The 26,161-nt window shown below is 44.7% G+C and overlaps 1 protein-coding gene across 8 annotated transcripts in view; it reads right to left on the bottom strand.

The window, feature by feature from the left end:
• Nucleotides 1–26,161, bottom strand: part of pex5la (peroxisomal biogenesis factor 5-like a) — a 238,467-nt gene that overhangs the window by 76,294 nt on the left and 136,012 nt on the right. For 7 of the 8 annotated variants that reach the window (XM_088349648.1, XM_088349650.1, XM_088349651.1 and 4 more), the window contains 5 exons: nucleotides 21,593–21,790; nucleotides 11,241–11,364; nucleotides 10,227–10,323; nucleotides 10,023–10,052; nucleotides 4,071–4,166 (listed from right to left, as the gene is read on the bottom strand). In XM_088349648.1, coding sequence (XP_088205774.1) covers nucleotides 4,071–4,166; nucleotides 10,023–10,052; nucleotides 10,227–10,323; nucleotides 11,241–11,364; nucleotides 21,593–21,790 — 545 coding nt within the window. The remainder of the gene's footprint in view (nucleotides 1–4,070; nucleotides 4,167–10,022; nucleotides 10,053–10,226; nucleotides 10,324–11,240; nucleotides 11,365–21,592; nucleotides 21,791–26,161) is intronic. The other variant, XM_088349647.1, reaches the window with a different exon arrangement.

Here is a 26,161-nt window from a genome sequence, read left to right as displayed (position 1 = left end):
CAGGTGCGGCTTGTGTATGTACAAAATCGGTTTTCCTCCCAAAATGTGGTGGGTGCGGCTTATAATCAGTTGCGCTCTATAGTCCGGAATTTACGGTACACATGAATGGCTGCGCTCGCGGTAACCAATCAAAAATCGAGAATATTATTAACCATAAGGAGGCGATCAAAGCAAATCTTAAAAATAAAATCTTAAAGTAAATCTTCTAAAGCCATGTCAATTCTTGCAAGTGAAAGTCTGCATCCACCCTCCTACTCCAAAGGTAGATAAAATTTATTTTTTTAATGTAATTAAATAACATGGACATACATTACAAGTTGTACTAAATATGTGTTTTTATCTGGGGTACTGAAGGTTCAGAGCTTATTAGCAAAAGTTTCTATGCCCCGCTATACTGCAATTTCTCACCTCAAGATGGATTCATGTCAAATCTCTGGGGTCTACTATACAACAAAAATGCATTAGTAATCAAATCAAATCAAGTTTGTTGTGGGACTTAAAAATTTGGTTGATTTGGAAGTACAAAAAAAAGAATCATAATTCAGGTCAAATGAAAACCAACCAAATAAAGACACAAGAAATTCTAAAGGAAATAAAAAATGAAACCTAAGAAAGAGTATTGATGAAAATTTATAAAATCAATTTAATTAAAATAGACAAGATTTATATCTCATCGAGTTACAGATTTTTCTCCCGGACACCGAAAATCTTTACGAAGCACAAGAGATTCTAAACCTAATGAAGAGAAAGGCAAAGTGGGAGGTAATTTAGACCATTGCATTATGGCATTTTGATGATGCCATGACATAAACTAATAGCAGACCAGCATTTTATAAGACATTGACTATTAGCAGACGGGCATCTTGGAGACATAACCTGTCATAGGCGCGAACATCGCAAAGTTTGAATATTGGACATTTTGGAAAAAGGTCTTGTTTATCTGTTATGGTTTGGACATGCAAACAAGCTCTTATTTCACTCAGTTAAGTGAAAACATCAAAACCTGGGGTCACCAGATCTCAAAAGTCAACTGTTTTCAATAGCATGTGCCTACACTAATTGAAAAGTTCCTCATGAATTATGAAGAGTAAGGAAAATATTACATCCACAGGCCGCCCTCATTTCTTCCTTCTGCTCTTATCTGCGAGGCCATAAAAAGCTCCATTTGCTAGCATTAGCGGCAAATTTCTCAAATGGATGAAATTGGACGGCGCTTATGCCTCAGCTTCTGCCTTTCTTCCACTTTAGCTGTCTCCATCAAATGAAATGGAAGAAAAGCACCGTGCTGATTTGACAAAAGGGGTTGGGCATTTTATTCCATTCAATGCTTACTATGTTTGTCTATCATATCTATAATGGACCAGCTCTCTAGTGCCTCACAAACATTAAAGAGGATGTCTATAGGAGCCACAATCAAGTGGTGCTACAACTTTTATGTAATACAAAATATATTCTCATGAGAAACACAAATGCTCTAAATTGAAAATTAAAATGGCCATGTAAAAAATGGAGAGGAGAAACAACCAAGTTATGCTAAACATGTCTCCAAAAAGTAGACAAGAGCTTGACTTTCGATCAATCAATACTTGATAATGATAATCATGGGTGAGCACGCCACTGCGTCGCAAACAATGAGGAGAATAAGAGGCGACATAAACAAGTTGTGCTACTACTTATGAAGCAAATCAAAATATATTCTAATGAAGAACATAAAAGCCTGGAATCTTTCTAACAAGTAGTTTTAGCTGATTGAATATTAAAATGGATAAATATAAGATAATACTACATAAACATAAAGTAAAAGCAGTTTTAGAGGAGCTTGACTATTAATTGATTGATCAATACTTAAGTTTGTCAATAATAATAATAATATAATGGGTGAGCTCTCTGGTCCCTCCCACACAGTAGAGAGAGATAGAGAGTTGAGAAAACCAAGTTGTGCTACTAATATACAGTGCATCCGGAAAGTATTCACAGCGCTTCACTTTTCCCTCATTTTGTTATGTTACAGCCTCATTCCAAATTGTATTAATTTAATCTCTTATCTCAAAATTCTGCACAAACTACTCCATTATGACAATGTGAAAAAGTTTTTTTTTTTACTTTTTTTGAATTTATTAAAAATAGAAAACTAAGAAATCACATTTACATAAGTATTCACAGCCTTTGCTTAATACTTTGTTGATCCACCTTTGACAGCAAATACAGCCTCAAGTCTTTTTGAATATGATCCCACAAGTTTAGTACACCTATCTTTAGGCAGTTTTGCCCATTCTTTTTTGCAATAAGTCTCAAGCTCAATCAGGTTGGATGGGAGACGTTTGTGCACAGCCATTTTCAGATCTCTCCAGAGATGTTCGATCGGATTCAAGTCTGGACTCTGGCTGGGCCACTCCAGGACATTCACGGAGTGGTTCTGAAGCCAATCTTTTGAGATCTTGGTCAAGAGCGCTCTGGAGCAGGTTTTCATCCAGGATATCTCTATATATTGCTGCATTCACTTTTCCTTCTATCCTGACTAGTCTGCCTGTTCCTGCTGCTGAAAAACATCCCCACAGCATGATGCTGCCACCACCATGCTTCACTGTAGGGATGGTATTGGCCTGGTGATGAGCGGTGCCTGGTTTCCTCCAAACATGGCGCCTGGCATTCACACCAAAAAGTTCAATCTTTGTCTCATCAGACCAGAGAATTTTGTTTCTCATGGTCTGAGAGTCATTCAGGTGCTTTTTGGCAAATTCCAGACGGGCTTCCGTGTTCCTTTACTAAGGAGTGGCTTTCGTCTGGCCACTCTACCATACAGGCCTGATTGCTGCATAGATGGTTGTCCTTCTGGAAGGCTCTCCTTTCTCCACAGAGGAACGCTGGAGCTCTGACAGAGTGACCATCGGGTTCTTGGTCACCTCCCTGACTAATGCCCTTCTTCCACGATCGCTCAGTTTAGAAGGCCGGCCAGCTCTATGAAGAGTCCTGGTGGTTCCAAATGTCTTCCATTTACGAATAATGGAGGCCACTGTGCTCATTGGGACCTTCAAAGCAGCAGAAAATTTTCTGTATCCTTCCCCAGGTTTGTGCCTCAAGACAATCCTGTCTCGCAGGTCTACAGACAGTTCTTTATACTTCATGCTTGGTGTTTGTGCTCTGACATGCACACTCAACTGTGGGACCTTATATAGACAGGTGTGTGCCTTTCCAAATCATGTCCAATGAACTGAATTTACTGCAGGTGGACTCAAATTAAGCTGTAGAAAGAGCTCAAGGATGATCAGTGGAAAAAAGATGCACCTGAGCTCAATTTTGAGCTTCATGGCAAAGGCTGTGAATGCTTATGTAAATGTGATTTCTTAGTTTTCTATTTTTAATAAGTTCAAAAAAAGTAAAAAAATAAATTAAAAAAAACTTTTTCACATTGTCATAATGGAGTATTTTGTGTAGAATTTTGAGATAAGAGATTAAATTCTCCTAACACTCCACTTATTGAAACATGAATATTTTGTTTGTTTGTTTGTTTGTACATGATTCAATTGTTTGTTTGTTTGTACATGATTCAAATTGAATCTTTTCTTCCGGCGCCGTCACGAATGGCAGCCACTCCAGCAGCTCCCGTGTTATTTTCGATTGTTCTCGATTGTTCTCAGCTCAGGGATGCTGCTGGAAATGTGAATTTCCCTTCGGGGATGAACAAAGTATCTATCTATCTATCTATCTATCTATCTATCTATCTATCTATCTATCTAAATTAATACAATTTGGAATGAGGCTGTAACATAACAAAATGTGGAAAAAGTGAAGCGCTGTGAATACTTTCCGGATGCACTGTATATATTATAATGAACAGAAATGCTTGGAATCTTATATCTAACAAGTAATGTCAGCTAATTAAATTTTATAGCGCCGCATCAAGTGACTAATTGTTGCGTCTTTATTGATCCATTGGCCTGGTAATATTAATGCATCCCTCTGAAAAATGCAATGCATGCAGTAGTGTACGGTGTGTGTCATGTTTTAGTAAGTACTCATTTGGAAGTAGTCTGTCGACCTCCCCCAAGGCCAAACAATGGCTTGCCTACCTCTACGGCGGCCTTGGCTCGTTCAAACTCCTCCTCTAGAGACTGATGCCTGGACAGGAGGGCGCTGCCCCAGCGCTGATCCTTGCTTAGACGGGCCTGTTATACACACACAGTACACTATATACGTATGTGTATTCATCATTTTATGCACATACAATCGGCCAGGGGGAGTCAGGCGGGAGAGTGTGCAGGGAGGAGAAAGCTCCTGGACAAAGCCCTTGACATGCTTCAGCTCAATCACTTGTCCCAGCGCCATGCCGTACTCAGCCGACCTTTCGTACTTGTATCGTGGTGCTCCGGCACCCTTTGGTACTGGGTCAGTGCAGTGAAAAAGGCTTTGTGACCTTTTCTGGACTGATAGATTTCAATCGCTTTTTTTTAGTTATGGTTAGTCAATTGTGTTTTTGATTATGTAGCCTTCTTTACTTTGTCTAACAGGGTTTGGGAACCTATGCCTCACGCCTTTCATGAGAATATATGGCTCGGAGATTAAATTTTGTTAATGCAAAATTGAGCTGTGTTGCTCCAATTTTGATTTACCCTTACCGGAGTCAGGCATGTGCAAAGCCAACCAACATAAGACTGGGATTGAAGAGGTTTGATCTGGTATATTAAGGGCACAGGTTTCACTACAGCAGATCCCATTTTGGCTTGTACGTTGCTCAGGAATCCTTTATATGGGATCTCAAATCGGCCTAGATTTATTTCTGTGCCTTAATAAATGGAATCAACATTTCAAAACCGCATTTTGTATTTCAGATTCAGATTCAGATATACTTTTTTGTCATTCTTGTACACGTGTATACAGAACGAAATGTCGATACATCTGATCCGCACAGTTTCCTTGAATGTACAGATATAAATAAAATGTTGTATTGAGTTGGGGTATTGAAGTACTAATAATATACTAAATAATAGTGTTATACAGTAGTGCAAAGAGTGCAAGAGGAGCAGCTAACCAGATGTGCAAAATGGGCAGTCAGGTAAACAAGTCACTAAACGATAACAATAACACTGGAGTACGATAGTGCAGAGGAGAACAGATGCAAAGGAGTGGCTAGGTATAAGAGAACTGCCAGTAGAGCAAAAAAACAAAACAAACAGATGTACAGATTAGCAGCTGTGTAGGCTTGCTGTGTGTGTGATTGACTATTTAACAGTCTAATGGCCAGGAGGACAAAGCTGTTGCAGAACCTGGTGGTCCTGCACCGCACACTGCAGTACCTCTTCCTAGAGGCTAGCAGAGTGAACAGTCCATGATGGGGGTGAGAGGGGTCCCTAATGATGTTCTTGGCTCGGAATAGGCAGCGCTTCAGGCCAATGTCCTGAATGGAGGGGAGAGAAGTCCCGATGATTTTCTCTGCTGTCCTCATCAACCTCCTCACACTACCCTAGTCGGAGGCGCTGCAGCCTCCACACCATCAAAGAGATACAGCTGGTCAGGATGCTCTCTATGGTGCCCCTGTAGAATGTGATAAGGGTGGGTGGGGGCAGGTGGGCTCTCCTCATCCTCCGCAGGAAGTACAGGCGCTGCTGTGCCCTCTTCACCAGTGAAGCAGTGTTCACGGACGAGGTGAGTTTGTCTGTGATGTGCACCCCAAGGAACTTGGTGCTGCTGACAACCTCCACAGCCTTGTTGTTGATGAGAAGTGGGGCATGGTTGGGCTGGTTTTTCCTGAAGTCTATAATGATCTCTTTAGTTTTGTCAACATTCAGGACCAGGCTGTTGACTCTGCACCAGCCCACCAACTGCTCCACCTCCTCTCTGTAGGCCAGGTCATTGTCATCCCTGATGAGGCCCACCAATGTTGTGTCATCCGCAAACTTCACAATGTGGTTTGTGGCTGACCTAGGGACGCAGTCGTGTGTCATCAGGGTGAACAGCAGGGGGCTCAGGACACAGCCTTGGAGGGAGCCCGTGCTGAGGCTGATGACATTGGAGATGTTCTGACCAAGCCGCACTGACTGGGGTCTGTCAGTGAGGAAGTCCAGTAGCCAGTTCCGAAGAGGGGTGTTGAAGCCCAGGAGTTTCAGTTTGTCTACCAGGTTTTGTGGGATTATATGGTGTTGAATGCTGAACTGAAGTCCAGGAACAGCATCCGAAAATGGGTGTTCTTCTCCTCTAGGTGTGTCAGGCTCAGGTGAAGAGCAGAGGAGATGGCATCCCAGGTGGAGCGGTTTGTCCGGTAGGCAAACTGAAAGGGGTCGAGTGAGGAGGGGAGACTGGAGGTGATGTGCTCTTTAACCAGTCTCTCAAAGCACTTCATTATGATGGGAGTCAGTGCAACGGGCCGGTAATCGTTCAATGATGAGATCTGGGGATTCTTTGGCACTGGGATGATGGTGGCAATCTTGAAACATGATGGTACCGTGGCTTGGTCTAGCGAGGTGTTGAAAATGTCTGTTAGGACACAAGCCAGCTGATCGGTGCACTCCCTAAGGACCCGCCCTGGAATGGAGCCTTCCGTGTGTTGACCCTTCTCAGGGTCTTCCTCGCGTCAGTTGAGTCCAGGAGGAGTGCTCTTTTGTCCTGATTTGGAACCGCTTTCACTGCAAGGGTGCCATTTTGTGCCTCGAACCTCCCAAAGAAGTTGTTGAGGTCATTCAGAAAGTCCATGCTAGTGTCCCCCGCTGGGGCGGTGGTTGGCTTGTATCTGGTGATGGCCTGAATGCCTTTTCACATATCCCTGGTGTTGGTTGTGCTGAGGAAACGGTCCTGGATTTTTTGACTGTGCGATCGCTTTGCTAGTCTGATAGCACGGTCCAGGTTGGCCCTCGCAGATCTCAGTGCCTTCTCATCACCAGATTCAAAGGCAAGGTTCCGTGCCTTTAGCAATTTGCGTATCTCAGCAGTCATCCAGGGCTTCTGATTGGCACGGGTGCAGATGGTTTTGGTGTTGCTGGCGTCCTCTGCGCATTTACTGATGTAGGCTGACACAGACATGGCGTACTCATCTATGTTTATTTTGTTGTAAGTGGCAGCCGATTTAAACATGTCCCAATCTGTGCATTCAAAGCAGTCCTGTAGTGCCTACATTGCCCCCTCAGTCCACACCCTCACCTGCTTCACTGTAGGTTTTTCTCTGGTCAGCAGGGGCTTGTATGCAGGAATTAGCATAACAGAAAGGTGATCTGATGAGCCAAGGTGGGGGCGGGGGGCTGCTCTGTATGTTCCTCTGATATTTGTATAGGCCAAGTCTAATGTGTTCCTTCCTCTTGTAGCAAAGTCGACATGCTGGTGGAAATGCGGGAGAACTATTTTCATGTTGGCCTGGTTAAAGTCCCCAGCAGCAATAAAAATGCATTCGGTGTAAGCATGCTGCAGTTCACTCACAGTTCGGTAGAGAACGTCCATTGCCTCCTTTGTATTAGCGCTGGGGGGCACGTACACGGCAGTAATGATAGTAGCGCTAAACTCCCTGGGGAGGTAGAAGGGTCTGCAAATCACCGTCAAAAGTTCGATGTCCCATGAGCAGTGATTCGAGATTATTCTAGCATTTCTACACCAGTTGTTGTAGGTATAAATGCATAGTCCGCCACCTCTGTTCTTACTGGTGAGTTCGCCGCTCCTATTAGCGCGGAATGCAGTTAGCCCCACAATGCTAACAGCATCAGCCGGGATAGATGAGTTTAACAATGTCCCCGTCAGAATCATTGCGCAGCAGCTCGTCATCTCGCGGTTCGATGTTAGTTTCAGTTGTAGATGGTCCAGCCGACACCCAGCAATACTTGACGGACGCAAGGTGCGACTCGAAACGTCCTGTGGTTAAACCTAAAACTGGCCAGTGGCGCAATTGTGCACCTACTAGCTGAAAACCATTTCAGATTAGGGAGTGTGATTTAGTGTAATCTCTTACTGCGTTAAAAGAGGGATTGCAGTGTTGAAATCACATCAAATGAATTTTAGTGAAACGTGAGCTCATCAAATTGATTCAAGACACAGAAAAATATATAGTCCCATGTGGAGTTGGCTGTATAAACCTCAGATAAACATACATGTGACAAATTAATCAAAGAAAATTCACCCCAAAAACAAGTTTTGATTTCATGATAGCAAAAATAAGGAATTTTGACATATAGTCGTCAATGGTCAACTGCTCTATAAAAAAATTGGTAAAATCTGTATTTTATGGTCTGGCCATCATGTCACTTCAGTTATTTTCTATCAATGTGTGGAAAAAAGTCCTGCGTCATCTGCCTTTCATTTTTTGTTCAGTAAAATCTAGTTAGAGTGCCTGCAATATATCGTGGTCTTGTTGTTCTGTCCCCGTGTGGGAATATTTGTTGTTAACCCTCGCTTTTATGTTTTGTTCTGTTAGAGCTTGTTGTTAGAACATTATTGAGTTGATCTATCAACTCACGAGTATGTTCCATGGGTCCTCTTCCTTTTGTTTTTTGTTCAGTTAGAGTAAGTTTGTCTTACTAAGTATCCTGCACCTCCCTCTTAAATATTTTGTGGATTAAGATCTATTTAGTCATTAAACATGATGTTACAGGGATGTGTAGTCGAACATGTGTTAGAGTAGCTTCAATGTATTTGAAATCTAAAGATGTTAGTAAACCTCCCTTTTCTGCTATCCGATACAGATTTTTTTTTTGTAGAAAATAAATCATTTTCTAAAATCGTATTTTTTTGTCTACATATGGTGTAGTATTCTCCGGCCACAGCAGAACCTGAAGGGGGTATAATTGGCACAAGAGTCATGTTTTAATTGGAAGATTTCTTTAAATGCAATTGTTTAACTGCTTTTCTGAGAGGTATATAAAAACATGCCACCTGGCAAATCAGATCTGTTGTGCTTTTCTCGATTGTTTTCTACATTTTCATGGTTCACTGATGCTTTATCCGTTGTTGACGGTGGTCCCTGGTTTGTTCTTGGGCCGGGCAAAGTTTGCACCCATCCATTCCTTAAGATTTATTTTTGGTCTTCCTCTCTTCCTGAACCCCTTGGACTGTGCCCTGGAGAATTATTTTAGTCAGTCCTGATGATCTTGAGACGTGACCGTACCACTGAAGCTTCCGTCTGCGGACAGTTCACAACGGTTCTTCGTACGGTCCAATGTGCCCTCTGATGGTGTTGCCTAGCTGATGCCTAGAAGTTTCCTGTAGCATCGCATCTAAATGGCCTGGATTTTCTTTCCCAGTTTTGCTGTGAGAGTCCATGTCTCACAAGCGTAGAGGAAGATGGAGGTAACCAGCGCTTGCAAGTCTGATCTTTGATTTTTTGTCCCTCCAGATGAGTTTAAGTCCAGATGAGTTTAAGTCTGGCAAGTTTGAGCTATTCTGATATGAAAGCTCCAAGGTATTTTAATTTGGTGACTGGTTGTAGCTCTCTGCGGTTGATAATAATGTTTGTGGTGATGCCTTCTGGATTGTTGGTCATTACTTTTGTTTTTTCTGTGCTGATTTCCATCCCATACTGGGTTGATAAATGTGATCTATTGAGGCGAGCATTGCAGAATAACTCTCTGTCAATCCTTTACAAAATCTTTTGGGGTGGATTTTTCCATCGACTGGTGTAATGAAATTCATGCAAATCCTGTACATATAAATAGAAACTACTCCTGTCTGTGAACTCATGTTTGTGAATAACTTCCGTCCATCTCAGACGGCTATCTTTAAAACACAATGAATTATTAATCGGGGTGCTGAAAAGGTGACATATGCTAAGCTAGCCCAGCTAAGATCAACACTAATGGGCTCAGTGTGATATCAATAATTCATAGACTATTAATCTAATAACGGCATCGGAAATAAGACCTGCACAGACATCCAGCCAGCAAGAAAGCCCTTCACATTTGGACCATGGAGCACCACCAATGACATTCCGGTTTCCCCAGAAGCAACTTTTAGCTTCGAGCCAAATTGCATGACGTGGTGCGCTGCTGTTTTGGTGGTACAAATGTTTACGTCTTTCGGTATGAAATGAAAAGATGCGTAGGGAGGCTTACATGTCTTCCACTAATATATTGCCTGTTGAGCTGAAATGCAAGAATCAAAGGTGTTAGGAGGACAAATGATGGCTAACTTGAAGGATTAACGTGCACTCGTGATTAGTTTTCAAATTTGCTGATAGAAAAGCTAAAATATCACTTTTTAAAGATGATGACTTTGAATTCAAAAAACATTGTTTTGGGCTAGTTTCCCCATCTTACTTGAGATGCAAGGGCACACTCTGGATCCACTTTGCTGTTTGCCTCCACCACGCAGTTCCTATTCAAGGGCTCTAATTGGGTTTTGCTGTCAACGGACCTAAATTAATGCACAAGTAGAGGAAATTAGTACTCGCTAGTCAGCAGAAAACAAAAAAGACCAATGATCTATGAGTGTGACCCCATTGAAGTGAGTTTGGTACTTTGCAACTTAGACCTCATTTTACAACGGTGATGATGTATGAACTGCTGGATGGTTGGATTCACTATGTCGTATTCCCAAATGAGTAGATCTCTATTGTTAACAAGCGGTGAGAAACCCCGTTTTTTCAAGGGGATTACACAAATGAGGTAGGTGGAAATAAATGTAACTGGGGAAAAACTCTCCCTACAAAAACACATTACAAAGCTCATTTAAAAGCTTCTACTTGAACTCGGGTGTCCAATCAATTTAAATTGCATAATGGTCTGGTCTGCATTTATATAGCGTATTTCAAGTCACTGAAGACCTCCCAAAGCACTTTACAATGTGCTTCACACATTTCCTTTCACACACACTAACTAACCAATAGCAGCGTCAGCGATGCAAAGCAACTACCTGCTCATCGGCGGCATTAGGGATTTAGTGTCTTGCTCAAGGATACTTCGACATGTAACACGGCGAAGCCGGGAATCAAATCTGCAATCTCTTGATCCCAAGCGCTTTACCTCCTGAGCTACTGCCCTCCATAATTACACATAAAAAATACTCATACGTCATATTTGTGGGGAAGCTCCAGAGGAATTGTGCATTAGTCCTTAACCTGTCACCACATTCTAATTAGAAATTATGGTTGTTTACTGTGGTCAAAAAATAATGCCCTGTGTCTCAAAACTGAATCTTCAGGAACACCACCAAAAAATATTGTTATGGTCATCAAGGAATATTGATGAGCTTGTGGAGCGGACCTATGAGACAACACAGCTTCCCTATTTACAAGTGATGTGACCAATAAAATCACGTAAACCATGACTCACCATAGAAATTCATTGGAAGAGTTTTTTGACGAACGGCGTCGCTCCAATTTCCACTTCCTGTTTCTGCTTTTCACAGTGCTGGGGTTTAAATCTTCCCATTTGTCCAAGGGTAAACCAATGATAGCTGCACAAAAAGATAAATTTAGATGTTGTCTTATTCTGGTGCTTCCTGAGGAATTTTAGTTTTTGACGTCTTAAAATATGACATCACCAAGAGTTCTGAGAAGTTTATAAGCACAGATATACTGGACTGTCTCAGAAAATTAGAATATTGTGATAAAGTTCTTTATTTTCTGTAATGCAAATAAAAAAACAAAAATGTCATACATTCTGGATTCATTACACATCAACTGAACTATTTCAAGCCTTTTATTATTTGAATATTGCTGATTTTGGCTTACAGCTGAAAAAAACTCAAAAATCCTATCTCAAAATATTAGAATACTTCCTCAGACCAAGTAAAAAAATAATTTTATAACAGCAAAACTAAATCAAACATTTGAAAATGTCCATTGATGCACTCAGTACTTGGTTGGGAATCCTTTTGCACGGATTACTGCATCAATCCGGCGTGGCATGGAGGCAATCAGCCTGTGGCATTGCTGAGGTGTTATTGATGCCCAGGATGCTTCGATAGCGGCCTTCAGCTCATTTGCATTTGTAGGTCTGGTGTCTTTCATCTTCTTCTTAACTATACCCCACAAATTCTCAATGGGGTTCAGGTCAGGGGAATTAGCAGGCCAATCAAGGACAGTGATGCCATGGTCAGTGCACCAGTTACTGGTGGTTTTGGCACTGTGGGCAGGTGCCAGATCATGCTGGAAAATGAAATCCTCATCTCCATAGAGCTTTTCAGCAGATGGAAGCATGTAGTGCTCTAAAATCTCTTGGTACACAGTTGCATTTACTCTGGACTTGATGAAACACAGTGGACCAACACCAGCAGCTGACATGGCTCCCCAAACCATTGCTGACTGTGGGAACTTCACACTGGATTTCAAGCAACTTGGATTTTGCTCCTCTCCAGCCTTTCTCCAGACTCTGGCGCCTTGACTTCCAAATGAAATGCAAAACTTGCTTTCGTCTGAAAAGAGGACTTTGGACCACTCTGCAACTGTCCAGTGCTTCTTCTCCATAGCCCAAGTCAGACGCTTCTTCCGTTGTCTTGAGTTCAGAAGTGGCTTGACCATGGGAATACGGCTATTGTAGCCCATTTCCCGGACACGTCTGTGAACTGTGGCTTTTGATACCTGGACTCCAGCTTCAGCCCACTGTCTTTGAAGCTCCCCCAAATTCTGGAAGCGGCTCTTCTTCACAATTTTGTTAAGGCTGCGGTCATCTCTCTTGGTTGTGCAGCGTTTCCGGCCACATTTTTCCCTTCCAACAGACTTTTTGTGGATATGCTTTGAAACTGCACTCTGTGAACAGCCTGCTCTTTGAGAAATTTCTTTTTGTGTCTTACCCTCCTGATGGAGGGTATCAATGATGGTCCTCTGGACAGCAGACGGATCAGCAGTCTTCCCCATACTTGTGATTTAGTTTACTGAACCAAGCTGAGTGTTTTTAAGGCTCAGGAAACCCTCGCAAGGTGTTTCGAGTTAATTAGATGATTCAGGTGATTAGTTGAATAGCCTACTTGTATACTTTTTCATGATATTCTAATATTTTGAGATAGGATTTTTGAGTTTTCTTAAACTGTAAGCCAAATTCAGCAATATTCAAATAATAAAAGGCTTGAAATAGTTCAGTGGATGTGTAATGAATCCAGAATGTATGACATTTTTGTTTTTTTATTTGCATTACAGAAAATAAAGAACTTTATCACAATATTCTAATTTTCTGAGACAGTCCAGTAGTTTCCACAGCTTTGTCAGATTATTGTATCCCCCTGTCTCTTGTTTCTTTTTGTTTGCTTCTGATTGCGTCATGACAATCCAGTTTTTGTTCTTTAATATGAGAGGATATGTCCTGCTTTGTTGCCCTTTTTATGTTTGGTTCAGTTATGGCTGGTAAGTGTCCCAACTTATCCTGTGCTGTCTTTTTTTATGTTTATTTTACTTATATTTTGTTGAAGTGCCTGCGTTATAGCTCATGGTCTCATAGTCATGGCACTCCCGTTATTATTCTATTAACGTTTGTGTATATGCCCTGTGTCAAATCTGTCATGTTTTGTTCAGTTAGAGTAAATGAGTGTCTCAACATATCCGGTGCTGTATTCATTTAATATTTTTGTTCAACTAGATCCAGTTATGGCACCCCCGTCAATGTTCCATCAACGTTTGGGTATATCGATTTTCATGTTTTGTTCAATCAGAGCTAGTGTTCTCACATCAAGTATTCTCCTTTATTCATTATTTTGTTCTGTTCTCAAGTGGGAATGTTACCTGTGTCGTCCATCCTTTCATGTATTGTTCTGTTAGAGCTGGTCGATGTCGGAACGTTATTTGGTTATTCTATACACATGTGTGTTCCCTGCCTCCCCTTCTTTTGTGTTTTGTTCACTTACAACCGGTTGGTATTCCAAAATATCCTGTGTTGTCCCCTGTCATGTCTTGTTTATTTAGATGTAGTTAGCTTTTTAACATTATGTAGCAGGGATGTGTAGTCGAGCCTTTATTAGAGTAGCTTTGATTTCTTACAATTCTGAAGATCCTAGTAAAATCCATTGTTTTTGTTGTTCTATTCCTGCACACTCCCCCTCGGATGGGTCTGGCCTTGATGCGGCGAGGGGGCTTGCATGTTCCAGTGACCCTGGAGAGCGATACCGTCGGGAGCTTGCTCCTGGTAGGGTCACCCATGGCGGGCCGGTCTCCGGGGTAGGTTCCAGACAAACAAAGACCCCAGCGTGTCGGTACGCTGTGAGGTGGCAGCCCCACCAACCGACTATCCTGCGGAGGGCTAACAACTCACCCAGGAGAAACCCCCTTTGTTACGAAACTGACCAGAGAAAGAAGCCGGACTGACCAACACGGTAACGGACCCCAGCCTGCCCCCGACCAACGAGTACGGATCGACCTTCGTCGTAAGACCCGTGTCGCCACCTGGAATGTCCAGACACTCCTTCGCCCCGGAGCTGCCACCCTGCTGTCCCGAGAGCTCTGTCGCTATAACATCACCCTGGCAGGGCTCTGTAAAGTACGATGGCAAGGCCAACCATTGCTACATCTGGAGTGGCCCAGAGAGTCGGACCGGCCTTTACGGTGTGGCTCTCGCCATTCCAAAAGCCCTCCGGAGGTCCCTCATCAGCTGGACACCAATAAGCGACAGACTACTGTCTGCTCGCTTCCTCCACCCTCACGGCAAGATGACAGTGATCGTCGCCTACGCCCCCACCGATGTCGCTGATGAGGATGCGAAGGACGCGTTCTTTGACCAACTCCACCAGGCTGTCGACCAAGCCCCACCACACGACGTCACCATCATCCTCACTGATGCCAACGCCACTCTATCCAGCAATGATTGGTCCCCCGGCTCACCTGTCGGCACCACCTTCGTTGACAGCGCAACAAACGACAATGGCAACCGCCTCCTCCTCCTCTGCCACCAAAACAACCTTTGTGTTGCTGACACCTGGTTTCCCCGGAAATGCATCCATCACTGGACGTGGTACAGCCCAGATGGCAGAACCAGGAAGGCATTGGACCACATCCTGATATCACGACGCTGGAAGTCGTTTGTAACCAACTGCCGGGTGTTCAGAGGAGCACAGCTTGGCAACACAGTCCATCGTCTGCTGGTGGCCCAGCTCAAGCTAAAGCTCCGAGCCAACCAGCACAAGACTCTGCCTCGCCCCGACTCCTCCCGACTCAGCGACCCCAACATAGCCAGAGACTTCAGTTGCTCCATCCGCCGCACTCTCGATGCCCTGGCTCCTGACAAGCTGACAGACTGGCGGCCTTCAAGGAAAGTGTCCTCCAGTCTGCTCACAATGTCCTCGGACGCCCGCGATCCTCCCCGAGAAAGCCCTGGATATCAGAGAGGACACTAAACATCATAGACGAGCGATCTGAGGCGACCTCACGGAGTATCGGAGACTGAACCACCTGCGCAATGTGGCCATTGCTGAAGATAGGGAGAGGTTTTGGCAGGCAGAAGCCCAACAGCTTGAGTCCGCGGCCAACAACAACAACATGAGCCGCGTATTCAGTCTACTACGCCAAGCCCGTAGCGGCCCACACATAAAGACAGCCCTGGTAAAAGACTCAGACGGCAACCTCATCATGACAGAAGCCAACTGTCTCGCGCGCTGGAAGGAGCACTTTAGCCTCCTCTTGCAGCACAGCACCATCCCGGCTGATCCCACCCCCCTAGTGGCTGCAAACACAGCACCTCCTAGCGACGCCTGCTGCACAGACCCTGTAACACCCGAGGAAGTGAGAGCTGCTCTGAAGAAGCTGAACACCAAGAAAGCCCCCGGCATCTGTGCCATTACCGGCAAGATGCTCAAGGCCGGCGGTGATGGCATGGTGGAGTGGCTAACCTGCCTATTCAACCAGGTGTGGGAATCGGAGCAGCTGCCCACCGACTGGACCAGAGGAGTCATCATGCCCTTCTGGAAATGCAAGGGTGACAGGCTTGTCTGTGGAAATCACAGAGGTATAACCTTATTCTCCATCCCGGGCAAGGTCTTTACCAGGACCTTGCTCAGCCGTGCCCTTCCAGCAATCAGAAGCTGCCGCCGACCCCAGCAGGCTGGCTTTATGCCCAACCGCTCCACAACGGACCACATCTCTGCCGTCCGTTTGCTGATAGAGAAGACCCGTGAATTCCGTAAAGATCGCCATCTATATATCGGATTCATTGATCTGAAGGCCGCCTTTGACACCGTCTGCCACTCTTCACTGTGGAACATCCTCCAAGCTCTCGGAGCACCGCCCAAGATCATAGCCCTGTTCAAGCTACTCTACAGCAACGCAGAGAGCTGTGTCCGTATCAACGGCATTGACTCCGACTGGTTTATTATCTCCAGCGGCGTTCATCAAGGCTGCGTGGCTGCTCCGGACCTTTTTAATTGCATCATCGACCATCTGATGTTCAGAGTTAGTGAGCGCATCCCCGGAGTGTCTTTCGGCAACTACCACCTGACTGACCTGGAGTATGCTGACGACACCATCATGCTCAGCACTTCCTACAGCCAGCTGAGAGACGCTCTGGGCATTTACAGCGAAGAGGCAGCGCGGCTTGGCCTCCAAGTGAGTTGGACGAAAACCAAGTTCATGTATGTCGGTGATGGACCAGATCCACCTCCCATCCAAATTGGTAGCGACATCGTAGAGCCTGTCAAGAGCTTTGTGTATCTGGGGTCCATGGTGACACACAATGGGGACCTAAAACCAGAGATTCTCCGCAGAAGAGCCCTGGCAGCATCTGCTCTGCAGTCTCTCTGGAAACCACTCTGGCGGCACCAGACCATCGCACGCAAGACGAAGCTCCGCATTTACAACCTCGCCGTACTCTCTATCCTGCTTTATGGCTCAGAAACATGGCCCCTGAACGACACCCTGGCCACAAGAATCGACGGTTTTGATAGCAGGGCTCTCAGAACCATCGAGAACATCAGATGGCCCCAGTGAGTCTCCAATAAAGAGCTCAGAGCCTGCACGTGCCAGCCCCGAGCATCTTCCTTGGTCGCACAACGCCGCACCCGCTGGTTTGGCCATGTCCTTCGTCTACCACCAGACCATCCGACACGAGCCATTCTCCAGTTTGACCCAAAGGCCGCAGGCTGGAGACGACCACGAGGGAAACCCCGCACTCGATGGCTCGACGTCGTTGCGGGCGACCTCCAACAACACAGAGTTGCTGTAGAGCAGGGGTGGGCAATTAATTTTTATCAGGGGCCGCATGAGAAACCTGAATTGTGTCAGAGGGCCACCAACTTTCTTTCATTGTAAAATGCTCAAATTAAATATTTTGAATAGCTGATGCTGATAATCAGAAGAATATGGCACTCTGTAAATATTTATATTAGGCTATGTGAAATTGTGGTGTATTGGTTAAATAAGAAAAACAATCATTGAACCAGTGCAATTTATTTTTAACTTGTTAATTTCCACAAACAATAACTTGTAATGTTCTCCACCTCATGTTACCTCTTCAGTGAGAATAATCCAGTCTGTTCTGGGCTTGAACAAGGGCATTGGAATCTGGCGGAATGTCTGAAGTGGCTATGCGAAGGACAGCTGAGAGGTGGTCAACAGTCATAGAGGATCTATGTTTGGATTTATTAAACTTCATAACTGAGAATGTCTGTTCACAATGATAGGTAGATCCAAAGAGGACTAGGATCCTCTGAGCATGCTTCCTCAGGTGTGGAAAGTTCTCCTCTTTGAGGGAGTAAAAATCCAGCAGTGAGACTGACTTGAAGTGATCTGCCAGAAGTGTGTCAGACTGCAGATCTATGAGTTCCATCTGAACTTCACTTGGGGCATCATCCACACTGCAGTTGAAGGGAGAAGAGACCATGTGCATTTCACTCTCAAGAGTTTTGAAATCGCCTTGAAAACTCTGCATTCTAACATGGTTGAGTACTTTTGGAGGTGATCGCCTGATCTTTTGGCTTCCTTAAGTGTTGGCAAGTGGGTCAGAATGTTGTCCTTCACTTGGCTTGAGAGAAGCTGCAGTTTTCTCATAAAAGCCTTCACTGCACTGTACATCTCATGCACAAAAAGGCCCTTGCTCTGCAGTTTGACATTAAGTTCGTTCATTAGTGCGGTCACATCCACGGTGAATCCGAGGTCTGCCAACCAGTCTTCATCTGAAAGTTCTGAGACGTCATGACCTTTCTGAACACAGAACTCCTGAATCTGGTTTCTCAGGTCCCAGACACTTTTCAGAATTTTGCCAAGGCTGAGCCACCTAACAGTGCAGTGATAGCTTATGTCACCATGTTCAGCCTCATTTTCCTCCAACAAAGCAACAAACTGTCTGTGATTTAAAGCTCTCGCTCTGATGAAGTTAACTATTTTAGTGACAGAATCAACAACATGTTTCATTTTTAACACTGTCTTACACAACACTTCCTGATGTATGATACAATGCAAAAATGTCAAGCTTGGACCTCCATTAACTTCTGCCAATGACACCCCCATCCGCACATACGGGACACGGACAGTGGACGTGTGTTTTGGGGGTCAGCAGTTTACATGGGACTTTGTCACTGCGGATATTGCTTTTCCTCTTCTTGGTGCAGATTTTCTGTGTGCCAATGGACTAATCGTCGATGTGAAAAATGGCTGCCTCGTTGACGCATTGAATTTCTCCTCTCTCCCGTGTGTCCGCGACAAAGGGATTTTTGAGGGTCTGTCCAGCTCTCTCTTGGACGGTGATATTTACCACCGGCTCCTCGCCGAGTTCCCCAGTCTGGCGAAGCCCACCTTTTCAGCCTCCACGACCAGACATGGGGTTGAGCACCACATTGAAACCAAGGGGCCCCCGGTTCATGCCAGGGCCCGACGACTCAATCCAGACAGACTGGCAGCTGCAAAATCCGAATTTGCCAACATGGAACGTCTCGGCATCATTCGCCGATCAGACAGCCCCTGGGCCTCACCACTTCACATAGTCCCGAAACCAGGCAGTGGCTGGCACCCATGCGGGGACTATTGGCGCCTTAACGAAGCTACCACGCCCGACCGTTACCCAGTCCCGCACATTCAAGACTTCTCTGCACACCTGGCGGGTAAACTTCTCTTTTCCAAGGTGGACCTAGTGCGGGGATACCACCAACTGCCAGTGCATCCCTTAGATATACCGAAGACGGCCGTGATAACTCCATTTGGGTTGTTCGAATTTCTCAGGATGCCGTTCGGAGACTGAAAAATGCCGCTCAGTCCTTCCAAAGGCTGATGGATTCAGTGCTCAGGGACATGCCTTTTGTGTTCGTCTACCTGGACGACGTCCTTGTTGCCAGCTCCTCAGAAGAGGAACACTTGGAGCACCTCAGGGACCTCTTCACCAAGCTCAGTCAGCATGGCCTGATTATAAATCCTGCGAAATGTGTTTTTGGCGTACCCTCCATCCACTTCCTTGGGCATCTCATCACCAAGAATGGGGCTTCCAACTAAGGTAGAGGCTGTCTCCACCTTTCCTCAGCCGCCAACAGCACGGGGCCTCAGGGAGTAACTCGGCATGGTGACATTCTACCATAGGTTTATTCGCCGAGCCGCTGATGCCATGCGCCCACTCTACAAGGCCCTCAAGGGTAGGTCACCCAATCAAGCTGTTGAATGGACCGCTGAGAGGACCAAGGCATTCGAGGACACAAAAACCGCGCTGTGCCAGGCAGCCATGCTGGCTCACCCAGCCCCCGGAGCCCCAGTCGCACTCACTACAGACGCATCAGACCTTGCAGTGGGTGCCGTGTTCGAGCAGTGGGTTGACAATTCTTGGCAGCCACTCGCCTTTTTTAGTCGCCAGCTGGTCCCCAGAGAACGTAAATACAGCGCATTCAACAGAGAACTACTTGCCATCTGGTTGGCGATTCGCCACTTCCGTTTCATCTTCGAGGGCCGTGAGTTCATCGTCTTTGTTGATCATAGGCCTCTTACGTTCTCCATGTCCAAGGCGTCCGAACCGTGGTCCGCCCGCCAGCAGCGCCAGCTGTCATTCATATCGGAATACACGACTGACATCGGCCACATTTCTGGGAAGTCCAACATGATTGCGGATTGCCTGTCCAGAGCAACCATCAGCGCTGTGCAATTGGGGCTTGATTATTCCAGTATGAGTGTGGACCAGGCTTCTGATAACGGCGTCCAAACGCTCAAGAGCTCAGACACTGGTTTGCGGCTGGAGGAGGTTGCGGTCGGAGACTCAGGGGCCAAGCTGTGTTGTGACCTCTCCATGGGTTGGCCTAGGCCGCTTGTCCCTGCTGGCTGGCGTCGCGCTGTTTTTGAGGCAATACACGGCCTGTCTCATCCTGGCAGGAAAGCATCCATTAAGCTAGTGGCCCAGAAGTTTGTGTGGAAAGGGATAAAAACGGACGTCCGGGACTGGGTCGACTCATGCGTGGCATGTCAACGCGCCAAAGTGCACCGTCACATCAAGGCCCCATTGGAACCATTCGCCATCCCCGAACGTAAGTTTGACTACGTTAACATTGATCTGGTGGGCCTCCTGCCCCCTTCACACGGTTTCACTTACCTCCTGACGATGGTGGACAGGACGACCCGTTGGCCTGAAGCAGTTCCACTGACTTCCACCTCAGCTGTCGATGTGGCCCGGGCATTCATCGGCACATGGGTCGCCCGTTTTGGACCCCCTGCAGACCTCTCATCTGACAGGGGCGCATAGTTCACCTCCGAGGTGTGGAACACGGTTGCCGAGGGCCTGGGGATCAAACTTCACCGCACCACTGCCTACCACCCCCAGGCTAACGGGTTGTGCGAGCGGGTCCACCGCTCGATGAAAGCGGGCCTGCGCGCCGGCCTCACCGATGGGGACAGGGTCGATAAGCTACCCTGGGTCATGCTGGGACTGAGGACCGCTCCCAAAGAGGACCTTCAGTGCTCTTCAGCTGAGTTGGTTTACAGTCAAGTGCTGCGGGTGCCAGGTGATTTCATCCCAGACCCAACGACACCCTGGGCCGCATCCAGGGAGAAGTCCATCTTGCAGGGCACTGCGGGAGCGTTTGTGCCTATCCCCACATTGCGACACGGCAGGCCAGTTTCACGGGTTCCCTCCAACCTGCGCTCGGCTGGTTTTGTTTTCATTCGCCACGATGCCCACCGCGGACCATTGCGCCCTCCTTATGATGGACAGTTTAAGGTCCTGCAGCATGGTGACAAGACCATGGTCGTGGACATTGGTGGTAGGCCAGAGACTGTCTCCGTGGACAGGGTTAAGCCTGCCCACATGGATGTGTCCAAGCCATTGGAACTGGCCCAACAGAGACTTTGACTATGGGTGAATTCTGGGGGGGGGGCTTGTGTAGTGGGTTTTACATAATTCACCCATGGAACCATTGTTCAGTTAGCGAGTTCCTAGGGGGACTCTTAATTCGGCCGGCTCGAGCCACTCTCGTGTTTGTTTTGTTATTGCAAGTTCAAATGTCATTAAAGCAGCTTTCGTTGGCACCTTTGTTTGACACTCCGCCTACGACTCCCGTCTCTGCTCGCTACAGTACTTTAAATGCAACTCTGGAATGATTTTCTTTTTTGATAAGTCAAGTAAAGCGCAAAAAGATCTAACATTAGTAGGGAGTGCTTAATAAAAATCAGCTGGTAGTTGAGACCTATTTTCTTTCCCAGGCAGCTATAAATTATTCACTTGAATGCTGTTTAACTTAGTGCCTAATTAATTCCCAGTCAACACAACGTCAGGCAGCAATAGTTGCACAGAGTCCACCATACCCGAGTCCAGCGACGCCCTCTCCGGCATCCGTGTGTTCTCTTCCACCTCCACTTGTATCAGTTCCGTCTCCATCGTTTTTTTCTTATGCGGGCTGTGGTGCTTGTCTTTCCGAGACACGTGAGGACTCTTCTTGTCTTTGTTGTTCCTCTGCTCGCTTGGCTCGCTAAGGTCCAGGAGGTCCAATGTTGACGACAGAACTGCCAAGACAGAGTTTATTTTTTTCCAGCTGAGCATTAGCAACATCTAAATGGAGATTTGTTTGGGACAGTTTTACGATTTCTGACTTGGCTTCAAATGAGAGTGGATACCCAGATGGGAAAAAGCTAAAGCAATTTATTTCTTCCCGGGACCCTTGTAAACTGATAGATTTAGGCTGCAGTATTTTGGCATTCTTTAATTGGCATCATAACAGAGTCGAGAGAGTGTTATGTGCAGTCAAAACATAGAAAATAAATATCACGAGATCTGGGGAGCGTTGAGCTATTGAAATGTGTCACTGTCTATATTTAGTCCTGTATAAATGTTTTCATTTGTAACTTTCTTTTTACATTTATTTAGTCATAATAAAACAGCTTTGCTGATTCAGTAAAGATTACCCCTTACCGTTCCTGTAAAGTTCGCCTAAAATCCCATTGCAAAGTAAAGTAAATGCTGTTCTTAAACCATTTGGAGAATATGGACTGCTTTGGTCTCTTTTAAAAGGTAACACTCTGAAGTTAGTCCCAAATTGAAATCATCACTGCAAATGCTCGTAACATCCAGTAATATGAGTTAGAACAAACAGAAATAGAATGTTTTTGTTTTCTTTCCTGTTGTTTTTTTTTTTTGCTTCAAATGGCAGCAAAAGAGTGTTGCATGGGCATCTTAGCTATAAAACAGGTGAGACAATAACTTGAAGCCTTACTTTTATCACAATGTGAAAAACTAAACATTGTGTTTTACACATTTTTCTAATAGTAGGTCTAGGCCACAGGTGTCAAACAGGCGGCCCGTGGGCCAGATCAGGCCCGCTAAGGGATTGAATCCGGCCCGCGAGACAAAGCTGAGGGAAGCGCAAGAGAAAAACGAGCTGCAGGTTGAAATATGTCCACTTGATGTTGCCAAAGCCAGGCGCCTCTCACAAAGGCTGTACTTGTATTACTTTCTTTCTCTCTCTCTCTCTCTTTCACTCTAACTCTCATCCTCCCTTTTTCTCTCATCTTCTATCTCTCTCTCTCTTTCACTCTCCCTGTCTATCTTTTTCTTTCTTTGTTCCTCTTCTTCTCTTTCTCTATCTGTGTCTTTTTACCTTCTTTGGCTCTCCCTACCTTTTATTCCTTTTCTCTCTCTCTCTTGCATCAACCTCCTCTTTCTCCTCTACTCTGTTTCTCTCCTTCTCTCTTTCTATTTTTGTCTCTTTTGTTTAACATTCTCTGTCTCTCTGTCTCTCTCCTTTATCTCTCTCTCATTTTCTCCCTTTCTCTCTTTCTTTGTCCCACCCTTTCTCTTGTTCTCTCCCTCTCTTTTTCTCTTTTTCTTTCTCCTCAATCTACTAGTCTTTCTTTCTTTCTCTTTTTCTTTCTTTCGTTGTTTCTTTTTTCTTTCTGTCTCTTTCTTTTTTTCTCTCTCCATCTTTTCTTTTCATTCTTCCTTTCTTTCTTTTTTTTCTTTCCATCTCTCCTTTTCATTATTCCTACCTGATTAGTCCGGCCCCTGAGAGAATGTTTGTTCAATCTTGTGGCCCCCGAGTTAAAATGAGTTTGACACCCCTGGTCTAGGCGTTTCCAAAAGTGGCCATTTTGAAATGACCAATTCACAGCCCTTGAAACTTATATTCCTGTGTTATACTTTTGGCCAATTTTTAGACATTGTGAAAGTAAATCGTGCACACTTGGACATAATAATGGTGAGTAAAAATAAATCACGATTACCTTTGCGCATGTTTACCTTTGGCTCTGATTTGAATACACACCCTAAATGTGTACATATTTATGTTGGGAGTTCATTGGCTAAAGAATGTCTCAATCCACACTTTAATACAGTCACTATTGGCTAAAGACTTATTAAGCTGAATTGATCATGACATTTTCTCAAAACATGCCCTAATAGGTCATAGGCTAAGGGACGTAAAAAAAAGCTTGCAATTGGCTAAGAGCGGTGTCAATCACAAGGTGAGGGGCTAACGGAAGTATTGAAAATAATCGAAATAGTCTTTTTTTTTTTTTTAAAGGGGAGTAATGAAGCCAAACAAACGGATACAACGAAGATCATCAATCAATGCATTAATGTTTTTAAGGGGATTTTTTTAACCTGTTGGCATTATCGTGTGTTTTGGAGTAAATATTTTGCACAGTTGGATTCATTGGACTTTTGTGAAGGTAACCATGGTGGGGAATCGTGTTATGAGGAGAAGTTCCTAGGGCTTCTGGCTGAGCTATTCCAATTTTATAGTTTTCAGGTATGTTGTTTCAGACTATCCGTGATAAGTATATTTTGAAATCCCAAATCTTGAATCCCAAGAGTTTGAGCTTTCCAATGATATGCGGCATGTTATAATTCAGTGACTGGTGACATCGTGAAGACACAATTTTGTTTAGCAACGTCCCGACAGCTGGTTAAGAGGTTAAGGATTGACTGATACGGGTTTTTCAGGGCCGATACTGATTATTAGTATTAGGTGGAAGTCGATAACCAATATTTTGAGCTGCTTTTCATTTGCTGTAAAAGCTTAGAAATTGGCGTAAGATATTTGTAATAATGCAAGAAGAAAAAAAGAATATTTGTTATAGATTCAAATTAACCATTAAAAGTGCTTTGAGGACTTTTACAGTAAATCAATTCTAATTTTAACACAACTAACATGACTATTCTTTCACTTTCACGTGATTAAGTGTGGTATTCCTCTGTAGTCTCCCAAAGCCACACAACACACTACGTTTGCCGTGTGTCAATTCAAACATTTATTTACATGGGAAAATCCAATAAAAGCAGGGTCTTCACAATGGTGATTTGTTTGGGTGATTATCAAACAACTACGTACAATAAACATGCATTACAATAATGCTACAATAGCACACTCTATACATACATTACAATATTGCAACGCTATATAAACACGATATAAACGTGGGTGTGTGTGTGTGTGTGTGTGTCTATCCCTTGACCACTAGGGTTGTTGGGGCACCATTTTCTGTCGTGTGTCCTGGGCAAATACAGCCTGGTGGCGCCCATCCTTCTACAGGCCCCCAAATCTTTCCAACCGAACGATGAGGATATTGTCGTATTTACCTTCGGCGCAGACTGCATTGAGCGAGAAAGGAAAGGCAGTGCCATACGCTGTGTGCAGATATCCCCCCACCTCTAAAGCTCACCCAATCAAATTACTCTAAGTGGTTTCCTGGGGTTTTTTTAATGTATAGTTTGAGCAGTGTTTTTTTTCCATAAATTATCAGTTAACTTACATAGTTTAATGGGCTTCCATTTAAAAGGTTTCTTAGCGACCTTCTGCCAAAAGGGGGGTATGTTGGGTTGAAAATTGAAAATGTGTCTTTACATACTGGATTGAACAAAGTCTTTAATCAGCGTTACATCTTTTTTGCAACAATGTAAATCACTTGACTCTGGAACGCCTCAGAGTAATGCGCAATAGCTACATTTGATCTCTAAGCCACATGTACTCATGTAAAAGCCATATATGGCTCACGAGCAGTAGGTCCCTGACCCCTTCTAGTGCGCTTTAACCAGTCAACGAAGACCTCCCAAAGCGCTTTCCAATGTACTTTACACTTACCTATTTACACACAGATAGCAGAGTCAGTCATGTAGGACGTGTTCCACAATTTGAAAATATTCTACCAGGTGATGCCATCTGCTGGCTGAAAACATCATTGCAACCTCTGTCAAGATGCTTGTGTTGTGCGTGCAATTATGTGACTTAGATGTGCTCGAATGAACCCTACTTTTTCCATATTTTTGTTAGTTTGGGTAAGCTTTTGGACTGTGTTTGAAACAATCATTTTCTTACATTCAACATTTTCATCCTAGAATATGAGAAAACAACAAGCAGGGGCATAAACTTTACCAAGCCTTTGTCTATATCTCATTTGTGCACAGAATAATCTGCAATTAAGACCTTTGAAATAACTGCTCATCTTCCCGGTACCCGGAATCAAATGAACATGCGGAGGAAGTAGTTGATGTACAAAAGGAGACACTTTTGGAAACTACAGTACTTCATAGTTCATGCATCACAATAAGCAGGCATGTACTTCAATCATGAAAACATTTCTAAAAAAGTTAATCACATAATCCAACATGGGCATGAATGAGTTCATGCGTCTGATTTCATCCATCCATCCATCCATTATCTGCACCACTTATCCTCAGTAGGGTCGCGAGCGTGCTGGAGCCCATCCCAGCTATCCTCGGGCAGTGGGCAGGGGACACCCTGAACTCTTTGCCAGCCAGTCGCAGGGCACACAGAGGCAGACAACTCACCCGCTCATTCGCACCTAGGGACAATTTGGACCGGCCAATTAACCTGACATGCATGTTTGTGGGAATGTGAGAGGAAACCTGCCTGGAGGAAA

Source organism: Urocampus carinirostris, chromosome 12 (assembly GCF_059441175.1).
Source record: "Urocampus carinirostris isolate Australia breed hairy pipefish chromosome 12, RoL_Ucar_1.0, whole genome shotgun sequence".
Classification (NCBI taxonomy): domain Eukaryota; kingdom Metazoa; phylum Chordata; class Actinopteri; order Syngnathiformes; family Syngnathidae; genus Urocampus; species Urocampus carinirostris.
The sequence above is the reverse complement of the archived record's forward strand: the minus strand, read 5'-3'. Positions and strand labels throughout refer to the sequence as shown.